At 42.6% G+C, this 20,787-nt stretch overlaps 1 protein-coding gene across 1 annotated transcript in view; it reads left to right on the plus strand.

The window, feature by feature from the left end:
* Positions 1 to 20,787, plus strand: part of LOC135214388 (ATP-binding cassette sub-family B member 10, mitochondrial-like) — a 58,009-nt gene that overhangs the window by 32,268 nt on the left and 4,954 nt on the right. The window contains exons 5-12 of the mRNA XM_064248638.1: positions 5,730 to 5,932; positions 6,514 to 6,624; positions 15,034 to 15,204; positions 15,382 to 15,616; positions 16,835 to 16,954; positions 19,045 to 19,211; positions 19,485 to 19,744; positions 20,464 to 20,565. Coding sequence (XP_064104708.1) covers positions 5,730 to 5,932; positions 6,514 to 6,624; positions 15,034 to 15,204; positions 15,382 to 15,616; positions 16,835 to 16,954; positions 19,045 to 19,211; positions 19,485 to 19,744; positions 20,464 to 20,565 — 1,369 coding nt within the window. The remainder of the gene's footprint in view (positions 1 to 5,729; positions 5,933 to 6,513; positions 6,625 to 15,033; positions 15,205 to 15,381; positions 15,617 to 16,834; positions 16,955 to 19,044; positions 19,212 to 19,484; positions 19,745 to 20,463; positions 20,566 to 20,787) is intronic.

Here is a 20,787-nt window from a genome sequence, read left to right on the forward strand (position 1 = left end):
TCTGAAAGTAGGCGCACTTCTCCTTCCGACTACTGTCGTCGGGCGTCGGTATAACGTGACTGGTAGGCGCTCATCGCATGGAGTTCGCTCCTCCCCTGTAAGACATCAAGAGTCTAGTAGGAGCCCTGCTCCTGGTAAGCGTCCTTCTTTTAGTAGCTGTTCTCGTGGAGAAAGACGCCTTGATCCTCGTTGCTTCGTTCTCCTAGTAGGCGCTCTTCGTTCTCGAGACTCCCTACTCCTGATCGGTCTCCTCTTGCTAGAAGTCAAGAACGCCTCAAGCGCCCTGCTTCTGTTAGGCGCTCGGAGCCTTACAGACGTTCTCCCCTTGGTAAGGACCAAGATCTCGCCGAACGCCCTGTTCCGTTTAAGCGCTTGAGCATAGCAGCCGCTCTCCGCTTCGTAAGGCATCAAAAGCCTCTCAAGCGCCCTGCTCCTGAAAGGCGCCCTATTTTTAGCAACGTTTCGCCGCTTGGTAGGCGTCAGGATTCCCTAACGCCCTGTGACAGATAGGAGCTCGGCGCCTAGTAGCCCCGCTCTCCTCACGATCGGCCCAGGATTTTTAGTAGGCGCTCCTCCCTCTCGTAGTTTCCCTAGGGATAGACGTGGTCTTCGAGGAAGGAGTCCTTCTCTTTTGCTGTTTTAAGAGTTTGTCTGCATTTAGGAAGGAATGCGAGTAGACAAGAATTTTCGGATAGCGTCCTTCTTTTACGACTCGTCGTTCGCCCGCCTGTACGCCTCTCTACTTGGAATCTTCTCCTCATTCCACGACGTTTGTCTCCTTCATCGCACTGTACCCCAGCTAGGAAATCATCTAAGGATTCTCATAAGGGATCCTCATCCCCGTTCTCTTCAAGAAGACCAGGAAGCCTCTGAGGAAGAAAACTAATACATCGGCAACAGTTTCTTCGTACAAGAAGCTCACAGAGCTTCTCCTTCAGGAGTTCGGAGAGTCTTTGAGCCCTACTGCTCCTCCTTCTCCACACTCGTTGTTTTCCACAGCGAAAGCAACGAAAGGATCTTCGTGTGTGAGAATGAAACCGACTCTTTCTATGAAGAAAGCGCTCAAGAGTTTCGGTTCATGGATGCGTACTAAGAAGAAGCGGGAAAACTATGTTTGCCTTCCCTCCGTCGAAGCTTTCAGGACGGACAGGATTTTGGTATGAGACAGGAGAACCCTTGGGACTGGGCCTTCCGTCTTCAGCTGACGCAGATTTTTCGGCACTAGTAGACGCCACTAGAAGATCAGCTTTGAATTCGGCCAAAACCAAAACTACGTGGGCAATGAATGACAAATAGATCACATTCTAAAAGGCATTTTAGAGTCTTGGAAGTTTTCAACTTTCTCGATTGGTCCCTCGGAGTCCTAGCCAAGAAAAACTCAAGGACCGGACAGTTTTTCTCCGGAGGATTTGAATTGTGTCTTATCCTGTATGGATAAATCGGTGAGGGATGGGGCCAGCGAAATAGCTTCACTGTTTGGAGCAGGGGTCTTGAAGAAAAGATCAGTATTTTGCTCATTTTTAACAAAGTCTGCTCACATGCTCAGAGATCGTCTTTGCTTTTTGCCCCTCTCTCTACGCAGCTGTTTCCTAAACACCTGGTTCAAGACATTTCGAAGGCTCTCTCTGCCAAAGCTACGCAGGACCTTCTAGCGCAGTCTGCAAGGAAGCCGCGCCCTACCTTCCAGACTAAGACGAAGCAAAGCTAAGCCGACCTCTCAAGAACCCTTCGAGGGGCTTCTACCTCTAGATCCTCTTTGTTCAGAGGTCGGAAACCAAATAGAAGAGGGAGGACTTTTACGAAGTCAATCAAACCTCCCAAGTAAGACTCAAGTCCTTCAGACAACTGTAGGCGCCAGGCTTTTACAGTTTGCAGAAGTCTGGGCCCAGAAAGACGCAGATGCCTGGACCCTGTCAATTTTGAGGAAGGCTATCTCATCCCGTTCTCTTTCGAGGCCTCCCTTGACGAATACCCCGAGGGAGTTGACGGCCAGATACAGGGACCCCATCATGAATCAAGCCCTCCGACTAGCGGTAGATCAGATGCTGGAAAAGGAGGCGATCGAACTAGTGGCAGATCATCTTTTCGGCAGGCTTTTACAACCGCCTGTTCCTAGTTCCGAAAGAAATCCTCAGGGGGATGGAGACCGGTGTTGGATGTAAGCGCCCTGAACTTCTTCGTCGAAAAGAAGAAGTTCACGATGGAGACCACTGCCTCGGTGTTAGCAGCACTCCGTCCAGGGGACTGGATGGTGTCCTTGGACTTACAGGACGCTTACTTCCACGTACCAATCCATCCTTCCTCGAGGAAGTTTCTAAGATTCATGATGGGGGGAAGAATCTTCCAATTCAGGGCCCGTGTTTTGGGCCTCTCCACGGCCCCCCAAGTCTTTACGGCCATCATGATGAATGTGCACAATAGCTTCACCTAGAAGGGGTGAGGATTTCGCTCTATCTCGACGATTGGCTTATAAGGGCCAATTCCAGAGATCGTTGTCTGAAGGACTTGAAGAAAACCCTGGATTTGACTTATTCCTTAGGACTTCTGGTCATCTGCAGAAGTCAGTCTGATTCCCGCTCAAAAGAGTGCATTTAATCCTGGGGATCCAGATGAACCTGCTGAGTTTTCGGGCTTTTCCGTCACAGGAGAGGATAGCCCAGGGGACTCGAAAAAAGTAACAACCTTCTTAGGGAAAGAAGTATGCACCAGCTAAGGGAGTGGATGAGTCTGGCTGAGGGGATCGCTCCTCACTGGAGCAATTTGTTTCCCTAGGAAGGTTGCACCTGAGACCGCTCCAATTCTTTCTTCATCGGAATTGGAGTCGTCCTTTTCAGGATTTGAAGTTCATCCCTGTCAATTCTCTTCAAATCAAGAAGGAGTTTAGCATGGTGGGTGGATCCCAACAAGTTCTCGCAGGGACTGCCTCTTCAATCCCAGAACCCCAGCCTGGTGTTGTTCTCCGATGCGTCGGAAAACAGGTTGGGGGGCGACTCTGGGAACCAAGGAGGTGTCAGGAACCTGGGTGGGGGACCAGTCTTCCTGGCACATCAACAGGAAAGAACTAATAGCCCGTGTGGCTTGCTCTGAAGGAGTTCGAGTCAGATGTGACAGGAGCAGTTGTGCAAATAAACTCGGACAACACCACGGCTCTGGCATACATCAGGAAACAGGGTGGGGGGGGACGCATTCCTTCTCTCTGTACGAAACAGCAAGAGATCTTCTTCTGTGGACAGAAGAAAGGGGGATAAAAACTTCTCACCAGATTCGTACAGGGAGAAAGGAATGTAAGGGCAGATCTCCTCAGCAGGAAAGATCAGGTCCTTCCCACAGAGTGGACTCTGCACCAAGATGTTTGCCCAGAGCCTTTGGAAGTTGGGGGGCAGGCTCTCTTAGACCTGTTTGCAACTTCAAAGAACAAAAGACTGGATCTGTATTTGCTCGCCCATCTCGGATCCAGGAGCAATAGGGATAGACGCTCTCCTACTCGATTGGAAAGGACTCGATGTATACGCGTTTCCCCCCTTCAAGATTCTGGGGTTGACTTTAAAAAAGTTCGCAGAGTCAGATTCCGCGAGGATGACTTGATAGCACCCTTTTGGCCAGCACAAGATTGGTTCACAGAGGTGCTGGAATGGCTAGTGGATTTTCCAAGATCGCTTCCTCTAAGGAGCGATCTACTCAGACAGCCCCACTTCGACAGGTACCACAAAAACCTCCTCGCTCTCAGTCTGACTGGCTTCAGACTGTCCAGAAACTGGTCAGAGCGAAAGGCTTTTCGTCAGCAGCTGCTAAGGCAATCGCTAGAGCGAGGAGGTCTTCCACCTTATGAGTGTACCAGTCGAAGTGGGATGTCTTCAGAAGATGGTGCAAGAGGAATAACGTTTCCTCTTCCAGTACCTCTGTGAATCAAATTGCAGACTTCTTTTATTCTTAAGACAAGAATGTGGCTTAGTCGTTCAACGATTAAAGGCTATCGTAGTATGTTGGCGAATGTCTTCAGGCACAGGGGCCTCAACTTATCGGAAGATAAGGACCTACAGGACCTTATTAGGTCTTTTGATACAACGAAAATGCAGTCTCCTAAGACACCTAGCTGGAATTTGGATGTAGTCCTTCAATTCCTTGGGTCCTCTAGGTTTGAACCCCCTAATTCAGCCTCATTCAGAGACCTTACCAGGAAGACTCTGTTTTTGATGGCTCTAGCTTCCGCCAGAAGAGTGAGTGAGCTTCAGGCGATTGATGGTAATGTGGGTTTTAAGGAGGACTCTCTCATTTGCTCTTTCCTTCCTGGTTTCTTGCAAAGAATGAGAACCCATCAAGTCCATGGCCCAAGAACTTCGAGATTCGTGGGTTATCTTCTTTGGTAGGAGAAGAACCCGAGAGAAATCTTTGCCCAGTGAGAATGGTGAAATACTACCTTAGAAGAAAAGAGCAACTGAAAGCCAACCGAGAGGTCCTGTGGTGTTCAGTAAAAGAGCCTACTCGTCCATTGTTCCGAAAGAACGCATTTGGTCCTTCGTTCTTGTAAAGCCTCATCAAAGAAGCACACGGATCCTGCAGAGAAGAACATCTTAGGCTTCTTAAAGTGAAAGCACACGAAGTAAGAGCCATAGCAACTTCTCTTGCTTTCAACAAGAATATGTCCGTGCGAAATCTGATGGAGACAACATTCTGGAGATGTCAGTCAGTGTTCGCGAACCACTACTTACGTGATGTGAGAATCACTTACGAAAAATGCTTCGCCTTGGGCCCGTACGTATCTGCGGATTCAGTGCTGGGGCAGGGAGCTGGAACTCATCCGGTAGTAGTATAAATTTTTCCCCCTTGATTTATTGTTGTTGTTGGTTGCCTTAAAGAGGATGCATGAAGGCATCTCTTTAGGTCGTAATACTAATTCTTTAGTAGTTGAGTTAGGTTGTCTGATGAGTGTGGCTCCTTGCAGTAGTAGTGGTTAGGACCTGTTAAGATAGGGACGAACTCCTTTAACAGGATCCGACTTGGATTCTACCACACAAAGGGATCATATATCCCAGTGGTAGATCCGAGAGTCTTTCAGCATCAGGTCACGTCCTAGCTGTAGCTCTCCAGGCAACGCAGACTCAGAGACAGTATCAATGAAGTCTTCTGCCTGAACAGGTAAGAACCAAGGTTATTTATATCCTACAACATCAGTTGTTTCTTATCTCTCCTTATTACTTTAGCTGTCTCTTACCCTCCACCAAGGGTGCCAATCAGCTAAGTATATATCTGGCAGGGAAGTTCATGTACAAAAATGATATTGTTAAACTACAATAAAGTTTTGTACATACTTACCTGGCAGATATATACGTCTAATGGCCCACCCAGCCTCCCCTCAGGAGACAGGTGAAAAAAAAAAAAAAAATCTGGCTGGAGAGATAGATTGGTTCATACGCCCGCCACCCAGCGGCGGGTAAGGTAGACCACCTGACCTACCTGTCGCGTGTGCCGCGAGATTTGAAATTCTGTCGGAACGTCGGAGACTATAGCTAAGTATATATCTGCCAGGTAAGTATGTACAAAACTTTATTGTAGTTTAACAATATCATTTTTATGTAATGATAGCTGGATGTCTATGTTGTTACGGAATCTTGTATAGAGACTTTTTATTTTATATATGTTGGGAAAATTGTCAATATTTTTTATAGCACTTAAGACTTGCAAAAATGTTAGATGATAATGATCTCATTCAGGATTCTTGCCTTTCCCAGGTCAGCGAATAACCCGTGCCTTGCGGTCATCTGTGTTTGCTGCCATTATGAAGCAGGAAATAGCATTCTTTGACTCAAATAAAACTGGAGAACTTGTTAACAGGCTGTCAGCTGATACATCCCTGGTATCCCAGTCAGTGACAATGAACATTTCGGATGGGTTAAGGTCCTTGGTGATGACCTTAGCAGGAGTGGGGATGATGGTAACTTAGTTTTTATGAATATAGAGAATTAATTTATTGTTTGTAAAGTTATCTGGCATTTACAAACATGATTTGGGCAGAATTTCATCTCTGAACTAATGTTTTTTTAGTACATAATGATCTTCTGTGATGAATTTTTGTTACTGTAATGAAGGAATTCCCACTTCCAGTAAGTGTGTTGTAAACAAATACTTAATAGTTAAGCTTGTCTCATATACAATATGTATCCGTGAGATTATCTTTACCGTACTAAAAGTAAAATAATGATTTGTATGTAGCAATTTTAATGTAGGTTTTGAGTACTCAGGGGGAAGTAGGGTATATGTAGAGAAGTACTAGTTAATAACTACAAAATTGCAAGATTGTTTTAGTTTCATGAATTTTAAGTTTGTCATATAAAATGTTTTATGCAATTGTTTGTTTTCATTTTGTGATGATTAAGTTTATTAATATCAAAAGTTAAGAAATTATTTGGTTTTGTGTGTCAGTGTTTTGTAATATTCGTGTAAAGATGGGTGCATATCTTCTGGAATGGCCAGTGTCATAATGAAAAATTGTAATAATGTCTCATTTTATTACAGTTTTATATGTCATTGGATTTGGCAATAGTTGGCCTCAGTATTGTTCCTCCTGTAGCCTTGGGTGCAATATTTTTCGGACGGTATGTTCGGACTATTACAAAAAGTGTTCAGGTAAGGAATTTTTAGCTTTCGTTTTACAATTTATAGTTTTATACATTCAACTTCCCTGCCAGATATATACTTAGCTATAGACTCTGTCGTCTCCGACAGAATTTCAAATTTCGCGGCACACGCTACCGGTAGGTCAGGTGATCTGCCGCCCTGCCCTGGGTGGCAGGACTAGGAACCATTCCCGTTTTCTAGTCAGAATTCTTCTGTCGCCCGGGCCATCAACATTGTTGTTGGTTCCTCTCGATTGGTTTTTCTTTTTTCACCGGCAATTGATCTTCTTGACCGACTTTTGGTGACGTATCTGGATTGTTGGATTGGCATACGCTTTTGTGGACTGTTTTGTGGACTTGATTTTGGATTTTTCTTTAAAAATGTCTGACTCTGGAATGGTTGTGAGACGTTGTGTGAATGTAGGCTGTAAGGTGAGGTTGCCGAAAGCTTCGGTAGACCCTCACACTGTATGCAAGGGTTGCAGGGAGTATGAATGTTCTTTTACTAATACTTGCAAGGAATGTGAGAATTTGAGTGAGAACGAATGGAAGAATCTAACTAATTATTTGAAAAAGTTAGAGAGAGAAAGAGTGAGGAAGGCTTCTTATAGAAGTTTAAGTAGTTCGAGATCTGAGCTAATTCCTAGCTTGAGATCTTCCCCAAGGGTAAGTATTGCTACTTCTCCTTCCATTGCAGCCCCTTCTCCTATTGCAGAACCTATAGATTCAGCGAAAGAACTTGCGGATCTAAAAGCAGCCTTCAAGTTGATGGAAAACAAAATGGCTGCCATACAAGGTAAGGCTAGTGATTTTTCAGTGGACAGTGATATGAGTGTCCCCAGTGTAGTGGAGGGGGCATCTGGTCGGCTCAGCAACGCTCCTAGGTCTAGACCTCTTCCAAGCTCACATGCCCAGAGGAGAAGGAATGTCGAAAACCGAAAGGAGGTTGTGGAGAATCCCCACCGATCAGGTGTCCCTTCGGCGGTTTCTGTGACACCCCAGACTGCCAAGGATCGCTATTGTAAAAGCGTCCTGCGTGAGTGTTTTTCGTCGTCGGGATCTTCATCTCTGAGACGTGATTGGAGGGATTCAGATCGATCTCGACCACTCAAGAGGAGTTGGAAGGCTCCGACGATTGATTCGAGCCCAGAAAACTTCCCTGAGGAGTCTCCTTCGGGAGTGAAGAAGGCAAGAAGAGCCATTCTTTCAACCAGAGTGAGAAGGAGGCAGGAGGTGGAGGCTATGGACTCCTCCCCTCCTCCTTCCCCTCCTCCCGAAGAGGATAAAGAGGAGGTTACGAAGAGGTTCATGATGGCTATGCAAGAGCAGATTTCGTCTTTTGTAGGAGTTCTGTCAAAGGAGCCTCCTAGAAGGAAAGACTCTTCCCTTCCGATCAAAAGATCCTCCAGACGTATGGAGGTATCTGCCGCCAGGATCAATCCTCCTACTCGAGGTGAGGTTTCCTGTACGAACCTGGATGAACCTATCAGACGTCTGGCACCGGCCAGGAGTGAGTCACCCAGGAGGCAGGAGCCAAGAGCCAGGAGTGAGGAGTCAACCAGGAGGCAGGAGGCAAGAGCCAGAGTGTGGAGTCATCCAGGCAGGAGGCAGGAGCCAGGAGGCAAGAGCCAGGAGGCAAGAGGCAGGAGTCAGGAGTCAAGAGGCAGGAGTCAGGAGCCAAGAGGCAGGAGTCAAGAGGCAGGAGTCCGGAGTCAGGAGGCAGGAGTCCGGAGTCAGGAGGCAGGAGTCAGGAGGCAGGAGTCAGGAGGCAAGAGTCAAGAGCCAGGAGGCAGGAGTCGGAGACTCGTTCCTGGAATTTATGACTCTTCTCCAAATAGGAGCTCCTCTCCTTCAGATCGTAGGTCTTGGAAGGACTCTCCCTCCAAACGTGAGCTTTCTCCTTCGTCTGATCGAGGTTTAGACGATTTGTCTGATGATGAACCTCCTGCAAATGAGGGACTCTCGAGTTATAAGGTCTTAGCCTCATTACTGCTACAAGAGTTTGGAGACTCTCTTAGTCCGGCGGCTCCTCCTTCTCCTCGTTCTCTCTTTTCGAGCTCGGCTACGGCAAAATCTTCGGCCTTTCTGAAAATGAAGCCTGCAATATCTATGAAGAAGGCACTCCATTCTTTAGATTCTTGGATGGACAAGAAGAAAGAGTTGGGAAAGATGGTATTCTGCATGCCTCCTTCCAAACTACATGGAAAGAGAGGTATTTGGTATGGGACAGGAGAGACTATGGGTCTTTCTCTGCCTGCCTCGGCAGATGCGGACTTTTCCAATTGTTTAGTGGAGGCCTCTAGACGTCACTCTTTAGGATCGGTCAGATCGACGTGGAGCACTTCGGAGTTGAACCACTTCTAAAGGGACTTTTTGTCACTTTAGAGGTGTTCAACTTTCTGGATTGGTCACTCGGAGTTCTGGCCAACAAATCTAAAGATCCGGAGTTTCTTAAAAACCCAGAGATTCTACATAGCGTCCTGTCTTGCATGGACAAGGCAGTACAGGACGGTTCGGGAGAAGTGGCTTCCCTTTTTGGTGCTGGTCTCCTGAAGAAGAGATCAGTATATGGATCCCTATTATCAAAAGGGGTTTCTCCGAGCCAGAGGACTGCTTTATTGTTCGCCCCTCTGTCGGATCATCTGTGTTTCCTTCTCAGTTAGTGAAGGATATATCTCGCTCGCTAACTGAGAAGGCGACACAGGACCTACTAACACAAACGTCCAAGAAAGGACGCCCTGTAGTGTCGGCGATTAAGAAGGACTCTCGTCCTCCTCAGCAGCCCTTTCATGGAGGTGCAGCGGCTCGTCCCCCTGCCAGAAAGAAGAGCTCTGACAAGAGAGGAAGGTCTTCCTTTAGGCCTTTCAAGAAAAACAAATGACTTGTTGCTCCTTCAAGCACCAGTGGGCGCCAGACTCCTGAACTTTGCAGGAGTATGGGTAAAAAGGGGAGCCGACCCTTGGTCAGTGTCGGTCCTAAAGAAAGGATATGTAATCCCCTTCGAGGACAGCCCTCCCCTAACATCTACGCCTCGGGAACTGTCAGCGAGGTACAGAGACCCTGTAATGAAAGACTCTCCTTCAAATGGTGGAACAAATGTGGGAAAAGGAGGCCATCGAACTTGTGCAGGATCCACACTCCCCGGGATTTTACAATCGCCTTTTTCTAGTACCAAAGGCATCGGGGGGGTGGAGACCAGTTCTGGACGTAAGCGCTCTGAATCGCTTTGTTCAGAAAAAGAAGTTTCGCATGGAAACGTCCGCTTCAGTAATGTCGGCTCTTCGTCCAGGAGATTGGATGGTCTCTCTGGACTTGCAAGATGCGTATTTCCACGTTCCCATTCACCATTTGTCAAAGAAATATCTTCGGTTTGTAATAGGAGACAAGATTTTTCAATTCAGGGCTCTGTGCTTCGGTCTGTCTACAGCTCCGCAAGTATTCACCAACCTGATGGCGAATGTGGCAAGATGGCTTCACCTAGAGGGAATAAACATCTCCCTCTACTTGGACGACTGGCTGATCAGGGCCAAGTCGGAGATTCAGTGCTTGGAGGACTTATCAGTAACAAGGAACATGATAGAATCGCTGGGATTACTCGTGAACCTCGAGAAGTCGCAGCTGATCCCCAGCCAGAGCTTGGTCTATCTGGGGATTCAGATGGATTCTCGGGGTTTTCGAGTATTTCCTTCGCGAGAAAGAATCACTCGAGGTTTGTCGAAAATCTCGAGCTTCTTAGAGAGAAAGAACAGTTCAGCGAGGGATTATCTGAGCCTTTTAGGGACCCTGTCCTCACTAGAAAAGTTCTTCTCTCTGGGGAGGCTTCACCTTCGCCCTCTTCAGTTTTTCCTGAAAGGGGTGTGGAGTTGGAAGACGGGACAACTCTCGGACATCTTCCCGCTTCCACAAGAGGTAAAAGATCATTTGAAGTGGTGGATCCTTCCTCTTCAAAAGAACGAAGGCGTATCGCTTGCCCTGCAGAACCCAGACCAAGTGTTATATTCCGACGCTTCGGAGTCGGGATGGGGAGCGACGCTAGGAGCAAGGGAGGTGTCAGGCACCTGGACAAAGGAACAGGTGTCCTGGCACATCAATTGCAAGGAACTAGTGGCCATACACCTAGCCTTAAAGTTCTTCGAAGAGATAGTCAGAGGCGGGGTGATACAGATAAACTCGGACAACACCACGGCTCTGGCTTACATACGCAAGCAAGGAGGCACGCACTCTTTCTCCCTCTTTCAGTTAACAAGACACCTGTTAACCTGGACAGAAGAAAGAGGCATAACTCTCCTCACAAGATTTGTTCAAGGGATAAAGAATGTGAGAGCGGACAGACTGAGCAGGAGGAATCAGGTCCTTCCCACAGAGTGGACTCTACACGAAGAAGTGTGTCGAAGTCTTTGGTCCCTGTGGGGGAGACCTCACATAGACCTGTTTGCGACGTTCCTCTCCAAAAGAATAGAGATCTTTTGCTCTCTAGTGGAAGATCCGAGAGCCTTCGCAATAGACGCGTTTCTCCTGGATTGGTCGGGTGGGGACGCATACGCCTTTCCCCCGTTCAAGATCCTGGGGGAAGTGCTCAGGAAGTTCGTAGCGTCAAAGAACACGAAGTTGACACTAATAGCCCCATTTTGGCCAGCCCAGGAATGGTTCACGGAGGTACTGGAGTGGATAGTGGACTTCCCCAGATCTCTTCCAAACAGACCAGATCTACTCAGACAACCCCACTTCGAGAGGTTTCATCACAACCTCCCAGGTCTCGCTCTGACTGCCTTTCGACTATCGAAAGACTTGTCAGAGCGAGGGGCTTTTCTCGCAAGGCTGCGGGCTCTATCGCTAGAGCCCGCAGAGCTTCGACGAGAAGAGTATACCAATCGAAGTGGGAAGTCTTTAGGAGGTGGTGTAAGAGTCAGAAGCTGTCCTCCTCCAGTACCTCTATAGTGAATATTGCCGATTTCCTCCTCTTTCTGAGAGAGGAATCACACCTATCTGTCTCAACAATAAAGGGATACAGAAGCATGCTGTCTTCAGTATTTAGAAATCGAGGGCTAGATATTGCAGACAACAAAGATCTACACGATCTAATTAGATCCTTTGAAACTTCAAAAGCAGCAACTCCTAGAACACCTAGTTGGAATCTGGACGTGGTCCTGAAATTCCTTTCATCGGATAAATTCGAGCCTTTACATCTGGCTTCCTTCCGCGACGTCACTAGGAAATGCTTATTCCTGTTGTCTCTCGCTACAGCCAAGAGGACGAGCGAATTGCACGCTCTAGATTCCACAGTGGGGTTCAAAGGAGATGCTGCCATCTGTTCGTTCCAGACAATGTTTCTGGCGAAGAACGAAAACCCGTCAAAACCTTGGCCCAGAAGCTTTGAAGTAAAAGGTCTATCTAACCTCGTAGGCAGAGAGATAGAGAGGTCTCTCTGTCCAGTGAGAGCTCTTAAATTTTATTTAGAGAGGAAGACAGAGATGGGAGCTTGTCAACAAGGTCTTTGGTGTGCGGTGAAGAACCCCAAAAGACTCATGTCCAAGAACGCCTTAGCTTTCTTTGTGAGAAGCGTAATTACGGACGCTCACAAGAACTGCTCGGAGGAATCCTTCGGTCTTCTAAAGGTCAAGACCCATGAGGTGAGAGCAGTAGCAACATCCTTGGCGTTCCAAAAGAATATGTCTCTTAAAAATATCATTGAGACTACGTATTGGAGGTGCAATTCAGTGTTTGCATCTCATTATCTGAAGGATGTGAGAGTGACCTATGAGAAGTGCTTCTCTCTAGGTCCATTTGTATCAGCAGATACAGTGCTGGGTCTTGGAGCAAAGACTGATCCTTAAATATTGTGTTTTATCGTACATAAACCCACTTGTCAGATATGTGCTTGGTTTTCTATTAGCAAGCTCACTGATGTCGCACGGGAGCATAGTGTCATTGCTGGTAGGGGATCAAGTGTATGTTTGGCTAGTAGGGGAGTACAAAAATTTTTTTTTTGTATATTTTGTAAAAATGAAAGTGTAATTATGTTTCGAGTTTTTGGTTGTTTGTAAGGAGTTCGGGGATAACTCCTTGCAATCTTAGAACTAACATGGATGTTAGGATCAGGTGATCGGGATCGGTGTTGTGCTCCTTGAACAAGGTGTATTGTCATGTTAGTGGAATAGCACCCAATGACAAAGGCCTTTAGGCTCTGCCGAGTAAGTGGATAAGACCCCATTGGCAGACCCACAAGAACTCTTAGCCATAGATCAATATCTCGCTGAGGCTCTTGAGGCTAAGCAGACTCCAAGGCAGTAGCCGTGAAGTCTTCAGCCTAATAAGGTAGGAACCAAGGTTTATTAATACCTACAACATATGTTGTTTACCTGTCTATTTCAGTAGTTAGCTGTCTCTTACCCACCACCAATGGGTGCTAATCAGCTAAGTATATATCTGGCAGGGAAGTTGAATGTATAAAAATGATATTGTCATGTTACAATAAAGTTTTATACATACTTACCTGACAGATATATACGATTAATGGCCCACCCAGCCTCCCCGCAGGAGACAGGTGGAAGAGAAGAATTCTGATTAGAAAACGGGAATGGTTCCTAGTCCTGCCACCCAGGGCAGGGCGGTAGATCACCTGACCTACCGGTAGCGTGTGCCGCGAAATTTGAAATTCTGTCGGAGACGACGGAGTCTATAGCTAAGTATATATCTGTCAGGTAAGTATGTATAAAACTTTATTGTAACATGACAATATCATATTTCATAATAGCACTTTATTCGCGTTTCTCTAATACAGTATTCTCTATCATAAACCGATCATTTGTAGGCCTCCCACATTGTGGTCTTTGAATGTTCAAGTTCACTGCAGTCATTTTTGAAACGGTAAATGGTAGCCCTCCACACCACTAGGAACCTGAGACATCCATTAATTGCCTGTTTTTCATGTATCTGCATCCTGTTAACAGTTTAGCATTGCTCCTCAGGTTATTTTTAATTTAATGTTTATCTTTTACACTGTTTTTCTTCATCTTGTTGATTGTTCATTGAATTTTACCCCTTCGTAGATGTGTTTCATCTGTAGGGCATATACCCGGGCCTCAAGTCTGAAGATCTGCATGTTGGTCATTTTTTTGCAGTTTTGTGGAGGAAAGTGGTTGGTTTTGCCGCATTGATGATATTTCCAGTATATTTCAGGAGTATTTTAATTTTTGATGATGGGTTATGCTTGGTGATGGAAACATAGGCTTTGTGAGTAATGTTAAGTAGTTGAAGATTGGTTAGATAGTTAATGACTCGGCTAGCTCTCGTTTGCATTAGCCTACTAGTGGAAACCTATTCATGTTAGCTTACGTGGATTAGGCCTTCAGCCCACTAAAGTTAAGCCTTTACCCTTAGATTTATTGTTTTCATTTTATGAGTAAGTACATAGCAAGTGCAGTTATCTTACTTTCGTATCTTTTCCCAATCCTTTCCACTTAAATTTAAATAAGTGCCCGTTTGTTAACATTTAGTTGTGCTTTTTGAGTATTTTTTTTAAGTAATTACTTGAATGATTAAACATGCTTTTGAGAAAAGGCAGAAAAAGAAGATCAGAACAGTGGAAAACTAAATAAACAGAAGAAATTTTTGCTTTAGAACAATACAGATACTTGTATAAGGACAAGGGTGACAGAAAAAAAACTTCAGGACCAAGACTTATTACTTGATAGTGGTTTAAGGCTTTGATTTAACTTCCCTTCAACTCCCCCAGTTAGTTACAAAATTGGTGTCATCCAGTATTTAATTAGTTGGCAAAATTAAGATGAAAACTAATTCATCCTCTGCTGTGACTGCATCTGATATACTGGTTGGTACACTCTTCTGCAGAGGGTTTTAAATCAGTGGTTCCCAACCTTTTTTTTTTTTTTTTTAACCATGCCCCAACTCATCTCTTCTAAAATCCTGGTGGCCCCTGTGGTAATACACTATAATTTTTATATTCACATGGAGGAAGCCTAAAAAATGCCATTATCTTGGTTTAAACATTCTTGAATTGCCTCCCTTAAAAATCAAATGAACCTCTGGTATGCCCCAGTTTGGGAACCACTGCTTTAAATGATTGTGAGAGGTGGTTTACATTAGGAACTCTGACTTTGTACTGCGTTTTTAATTGTGCCCTATTTTTGAAACAAGTAAGATAAAAAGGTGTGTACTTTAGAAATAAGCTAATGATTAGCTGAGTGTTCAATTAAATTTAAATTAACAGATCCAGATATGACAACCAGTGAAATATTGTAGTATTATCATGAAGCTCTGTGTTGGATTATATAGTGATTGAATGTTTCTTTAAATACATTGGCTACTTTATGCCTTCAATGGTTTATCTATTTTAGATAAAATACAGTTTGAATGAATTTTAGTATGGTGTATATCTTCATTATGTTTTTGCTTCCAGGATACTCTTGCACAATCAACGCAAGTTGCAGAGGAGAGAATATCAAACATACGCACAGTACGATCTTTCTCCCAGGAAGGGAGAGAGATGCAGACTTATGACAAAAGTGTCAACTATGTTCTGGACATGACATACAAGGAATCGCTAGCAAGAGCAATTTTCTTTGGAATGGTATGGCTAATTTTTTTTTTTTTTTATGACTTTTGATGTGAGTACTTGATGATAAAATTATAGTTTGCATTTTTTGGAAAACCTTGAATACATAATGTTAAAATGAAGAAATGTGCATATGTATCTTCATTGGTCTCACAAAAGGTATGGTTAAGTTCATATTGTCCCATTTTCTAGACAGGTCTCAGCGGGAACGTTATCATCTTGTCTGTCCTGTACTATGGCGGTGGCTTGGTTACAGATGCTTCCTTGTCAGTTGGTCAGCTGTCGTCTTTTCTCTTGTATGCTGCCTATGTGGGAATTGCTCTAGGTGGCTTGTCCTCATTCTATTCTGAAATGAACAGAGGCATTGGAGCATCAACAAGACTATTTGAGTTGATCGATCGACATCCTACCATTCCAGTGCAAGGAGGTAATGTTCCTTCTGTAGTAAAGTAGTAATAAAGTGGATTTGTATTGTAGGTTCAGATTTACTTTGAGAGTAATGAACTGCTTCATTCAGGCAATTATGACTTCTTGAGTCTACCATCCTGATGATGGGGGTGAAATAAAGAAACTAGAAATAGAATATATTAAATTTATTCAAGTCTTCAAAAGCACAGTATAACAAATGAGAAAACAAAGCACAGGTAAATCGTTATTGCTTGTAGACTTATATTGAAGGCTATGTAGTGGGGTTTGCCTCCTTTTATTTCCTCTTACTTGTTTTACTTTAGTAGACAGTATATAATAAATATAATGTTTCTTGTTATTTCTTGTGGTTGATGTGAGCAGTACAACATCATGTTTAGGACATAGGTACTTTTATTTTCAGTTCTCTTCCTTTATAATTTTTTCTATTGTTTTACAGTAGTTTTACTTCATGGAATTGCATCTTATTTCATGATGCTACAGCAACAATTTGCAAACTGAAATTTTATTTCTCTTTATTATTTTCAGATTTTACTGTAGTACTGTTATAAGATAAAGAAACACTTATTCAAGACCTAAACCACAGAGAGAGGGACTGGTTTCAAAGTATTTTGTGTCATCTGATTTACCTAAAGTATTAAGATTTTGATGACAACAAGAAACATACCTTATTTCATAAGTATTTGGATGCTAAAGATGTGTTATGAGCACATTTATTACTCATACACAGTATATACATTTTGTAACTGCAATGCAGTAACTAATTCAAAGAAATTTTAAAAGCAAATTACCTTGCGTGATTTGTCTTGTCAGATACTTGAATGTGCCATAAGATATTCTTTGATGTACAAGCTTTCATTCTATTTCATATTGTGAGAAAAAACTGTATTTTACAAAACATAAGTGGCATGTCTTTCCTTGCTCTCAGATGTAACTTTATTATTGGTACAGTATTATCAAAGTGTTTACCTCTCTCAGGGCTGGCTAGCACTGGCTGATAATTTGCACAACAATAGACATCTGTGAATTTCCACAGAAGAGTGTGACTGGTATCATATGTATGCCATATTTTGTATTTTATGTTTGTTGATACAATTAGATTATGTGCCTAAGTTTGTGGTTAGTTGAACTTTGCAAGTGTGAAGCAGTTTGGGTTCAGTGGTCTGGTAAAATTAAGATATACTTAACTTGACAGTCTTACATATAAATTTATTTTCAGGTGTCACGTTAAGCAGTGATGAACTTAAAGGTGCTATACAGTTTAAAAATGTGATGTTTGCCTACCCAACCAGACCAGAATTGGTCTTATTCAAAGATTTGAATCTCTCAGTTCCTGCAGGTAAGTTTTTGATAATTAGTGTGTGATGTGAGTTATTTCCAGAGGTGATGAAATATGGTATTATCAGTGTTCTGACGTTCTTAATGATATGTACACTTTATGTCAGATGTACCAATAATGTTTGTTGTTCCGCATCTAGTTTGCTTTCAACACCGGTTCTTATTAAATCTGAAAAAGTTGAAGAATGTGGAGTGCCAAGTGAGAGGAGACCAAAAAGTAGAAGACAATACAGTGGCTGTACTGACAATTGTTAATGTTATTACTAGTGTGTCCGTACTGTCAGAAATAGCAGTAATATAAGGGAAAATCAAGATAGAAAGTCCCAAACATAGAGATGTTACACCCAAAGCATACTTATGTAAGGGATGGAAGCTGGGCCAGGGTGGGTAATGGACAAGTCCAAATGTGAAGTTTATCTGTAGATAAATTTTTTTTTTTTTTTATTACTCCATATCTGCATATATGCTTAGACGGTTCTAGGACAAAATCCCCCGGGACAAATTTAGTCATGAAAATGTAAGCAACCAATAATAGTAGTACATAACTTGTTTTATTTTCATTGCTTATATAATTCCAAACAGAAATATATTAAAATACTCGTACAGTCGTTTGCTGGTTTCACATTTATTATTGCTCTAGTTAACTGAATATTACTGATAGAAATTTTGTTTAACTAACTCAGGAGGTGGAATTCTTAACAATATTGAGGAAAATGCACATTTCGAGAAAAATGCTAAATTGTTTATTCAAAGACTGAACATGTGTTTAAAACCCTAAGTTAAATGCAATGCCTCTAATATAATCTAAATACATTCTTTCTTGGTATGTTAGCACAACTGATTTGATTCGTGATGTGGCATCCTTATATTTCTTTCTAGGTGGTTCACTAGCGATACCAGAAATAATCTTATTCATCTGAACATCTTGAAAGTTGTTTTCTCGCTCTAAGAGACTCATAAACTTCCAGATGACTGGATGGAAACACCCAGCAAATGATATGAAACTGCGATGCCATCCTTCAACAGAATTATTAGTACAATTAAGTTCATCATTTGTTCTTGCATACATATTCTACAGAGGCATGCTACATGTGGGTTCTTGCGTCCTCGTCGACATGGCCTGCCAATATAGTGCTCCTCAAAGTAATCCAAAATCGGGAAACTCTCCTCTGGCATAATATCATAGAGCTGTTCAAACGCTTCATGAACAGATTCAGGGGTAATAAAGGCAGGGCCACTATAATTCTCATTTTAAGAGAAAATTCATTATTGTCTTGATAATGTTTTTGTAAACCAAACTCTTGTATTTTTCTGTAAATATTTTGGCACAAATGAAACGAGCAGCCTTTTACATTGACTTCAGGGAAGTATGCTATCAAAGTATTCAGCATTGGTCTTTCAAAATCGATCATTGCACTTGCAGGCGAGCAATTTGTCAAGATTTTTACTTCTTGTATAAATCTATCATAAGTTGTTTGGGTCTTATCCGGTAATAGTGCAAAGTGTTTAACGTAAATATATCCTTCACGATGCAATTTCACCTGTCCTTTGTTGCTCTTCACAAACTCCATCTTCTATGGGTGGAAGTACTAAAGTGATTTCCAAAATGAACTCTTTGTAAGACGATTTAGTTAAACTATGTAAGTAAAAAAGTATATCGCCTTTTCAGAATAATGAGCAAACGACTGTACTGCTATGAAAGTAAGATTTAGTTAATGTAGCTGTTAGTAAAAAAAATTTTGCCTTGTTTGAAAAACAAACAAATGGTAGAAAACGGGGAATTCTGGCAAGGGGGATTTTGTCCTCAGGGGATTTTGTCCTCAGGGGATTTTGTCCTATGGGGGATTTTGTCCTCCGGGGGATTTGTCCCGATACCTGCTTAGACAAATCATTACAACATGAGATTGAGCCCTCCAACCCCCTAGGCTAGAAAGTTCTGTTTAGTAATGTGTATGATCACCCACTCGGAACCAGAACATAAAGTCACGTTGATGATTAATTGTATTAAATAAATCAAACTGGCTAGTACTACTATTAAGAATTGATTATACACTTGCTTTTAAGAAATAGATACATGTATATTTTGTTTAGGGTCAGTAGTGGCTGTTGTAGGATCCAGCGGATCTGGTAAAAGTACTATTGGATCTTTACTGCTTCGACTCTATGATCCACTGAGTGGCGAGGTTACAATTGATGGGGTACCATTAACAAAACTTGACCCATCGTGGCTTCGATCAGCAATCGGGTGTGTAAGTCAGGTACGTAGTAAGTCACGATATTTGTTTAGTTTGGCCCTTTGTGAAAATGAAATGCCTGTTCATGTTAAGATGCTATCTGCAAGGATATTTTTTGCATAAACCTTATGCCAAATACATGTCAAAATTGCCTAATTGTTGATAGCTATTAGGGTGTACGTATTGTCTTCTTAATGATTATCTTTCTTTTGTTTATTAGTTCATGTTTATCTCTCTTTTGTGTATTAGTACCAAGAAACCAAAGCTTAAGTAATCATAAGGCAAATCTCCTTCCAGGAACCTGCTCTTTTCTCAACATCTATAAGAGAAAACTTACTATATGGAGCTCTAGAACCAAATACTGTAACCGAGGAACAAATTGAAGCATCTCTTAGGGAGGCCAATGCCTTGAATTTCGTCAAATCATTCCCTGATGGTCTGGATACCTTAGTGGGAGAGAGGGGCATCATGCTTTCTGGCGGCCAGAAACAAAGGATCGCCATTGCCCGGGCACTGATAAGCAATCCAAGGATATTGTTACTTGACGAAGCTACCAGGTTAGTTTCTCTTCTTAGGTCAAGCCAGCAGTTGTGAGGATTATTTTTTCTATAGGACATCCTGACTCACAGTAACTTTGTATGGCACACTGTAGATGTTAGAAAAGGTACTTTGGTGCATCATACTTATTTTCTTTTGTTTATGCAGTACAGTAGTATGATTAAATAATTTTGCAATTATAATAATGTTAAGGCCCAGTTTTTGTGCTCACTGTAGCTTTTTGTATAATGGTAATAATTTTTGTAATACGGTAGAAGTTCTGTTGTTCAGCAACCCCTACCTTCTGCCACCCCTACATATGTTTTTAATGCTAAATCATAACTATTATTGTTACCTAAATTGTTGTTTAGAACTTTTACTGTTAATGGCTATCTATAAAATGATGCCTTTTACTGTACCTCCGTTCATTTTCTCTTTCTGCCATCTTACTTTACACCCTCTCCTAACAACTGATTCATAGTGTAACCACAATGTTTCCTTCCTGTTACACCTTTCAAGCCTTTTTACTGTCAATTTCTGTTTCAGTACTGAATGCCTCCCAGTGCTTGGCCTTTGGCCAAAATTCTGTATTCTATTATTTTATATAAAATGGTGCTATTATTACATAAAAACTTTGCTGTTGCTACCAAAAAATTGTTGATATTGATCCATAAGCATTATTGTTATTACTTAAAATTGATACTTCTGCTGTATTGAAATTGTTTGACTGTTTTCACAGTGCTCTGGATGCAGAGAGTGAGAGCTTAGTTCAAGAAGCCCTGGAAAGATTAATGCATGGTCGTACTGTCATCACAATTGCACATAGGCTCTCAACAATTAGGTAAGTAATTAGATTCGTTTTTTTTCTTATTTCTTTTTAGAACGCATTTGAAGATTTTTCAAGCCTAGCAAAATTACTTAATTGTCCAAAGTTGGTGTCATGAAAAATTGTTGTTTAGTGGTAGATGATTATTCTGTACAAAAGATTAGAACATAACTGGAAATATTAGAGGAAAGGTTATGATAATCTAGAATTCCAGTACATAGCCTCAGTTCCATGTTT

The sequence above is a fragment of the Macrobrachium nipponense genome, chromosome 45, assembly GCF_015104395.2.
Source record: "Macrobrachium nipponense isolate FS-2020 chromosome 45, ASM1510439v2, whole genome shotgun sequence".
Classification (NCBI taxonomy): Eukaryota; Metazoa; Arthropoda; class Malacostraca; order Decapoda; family Palaemonidae; genus Macrobrachium; species Macrobrachium nipponense.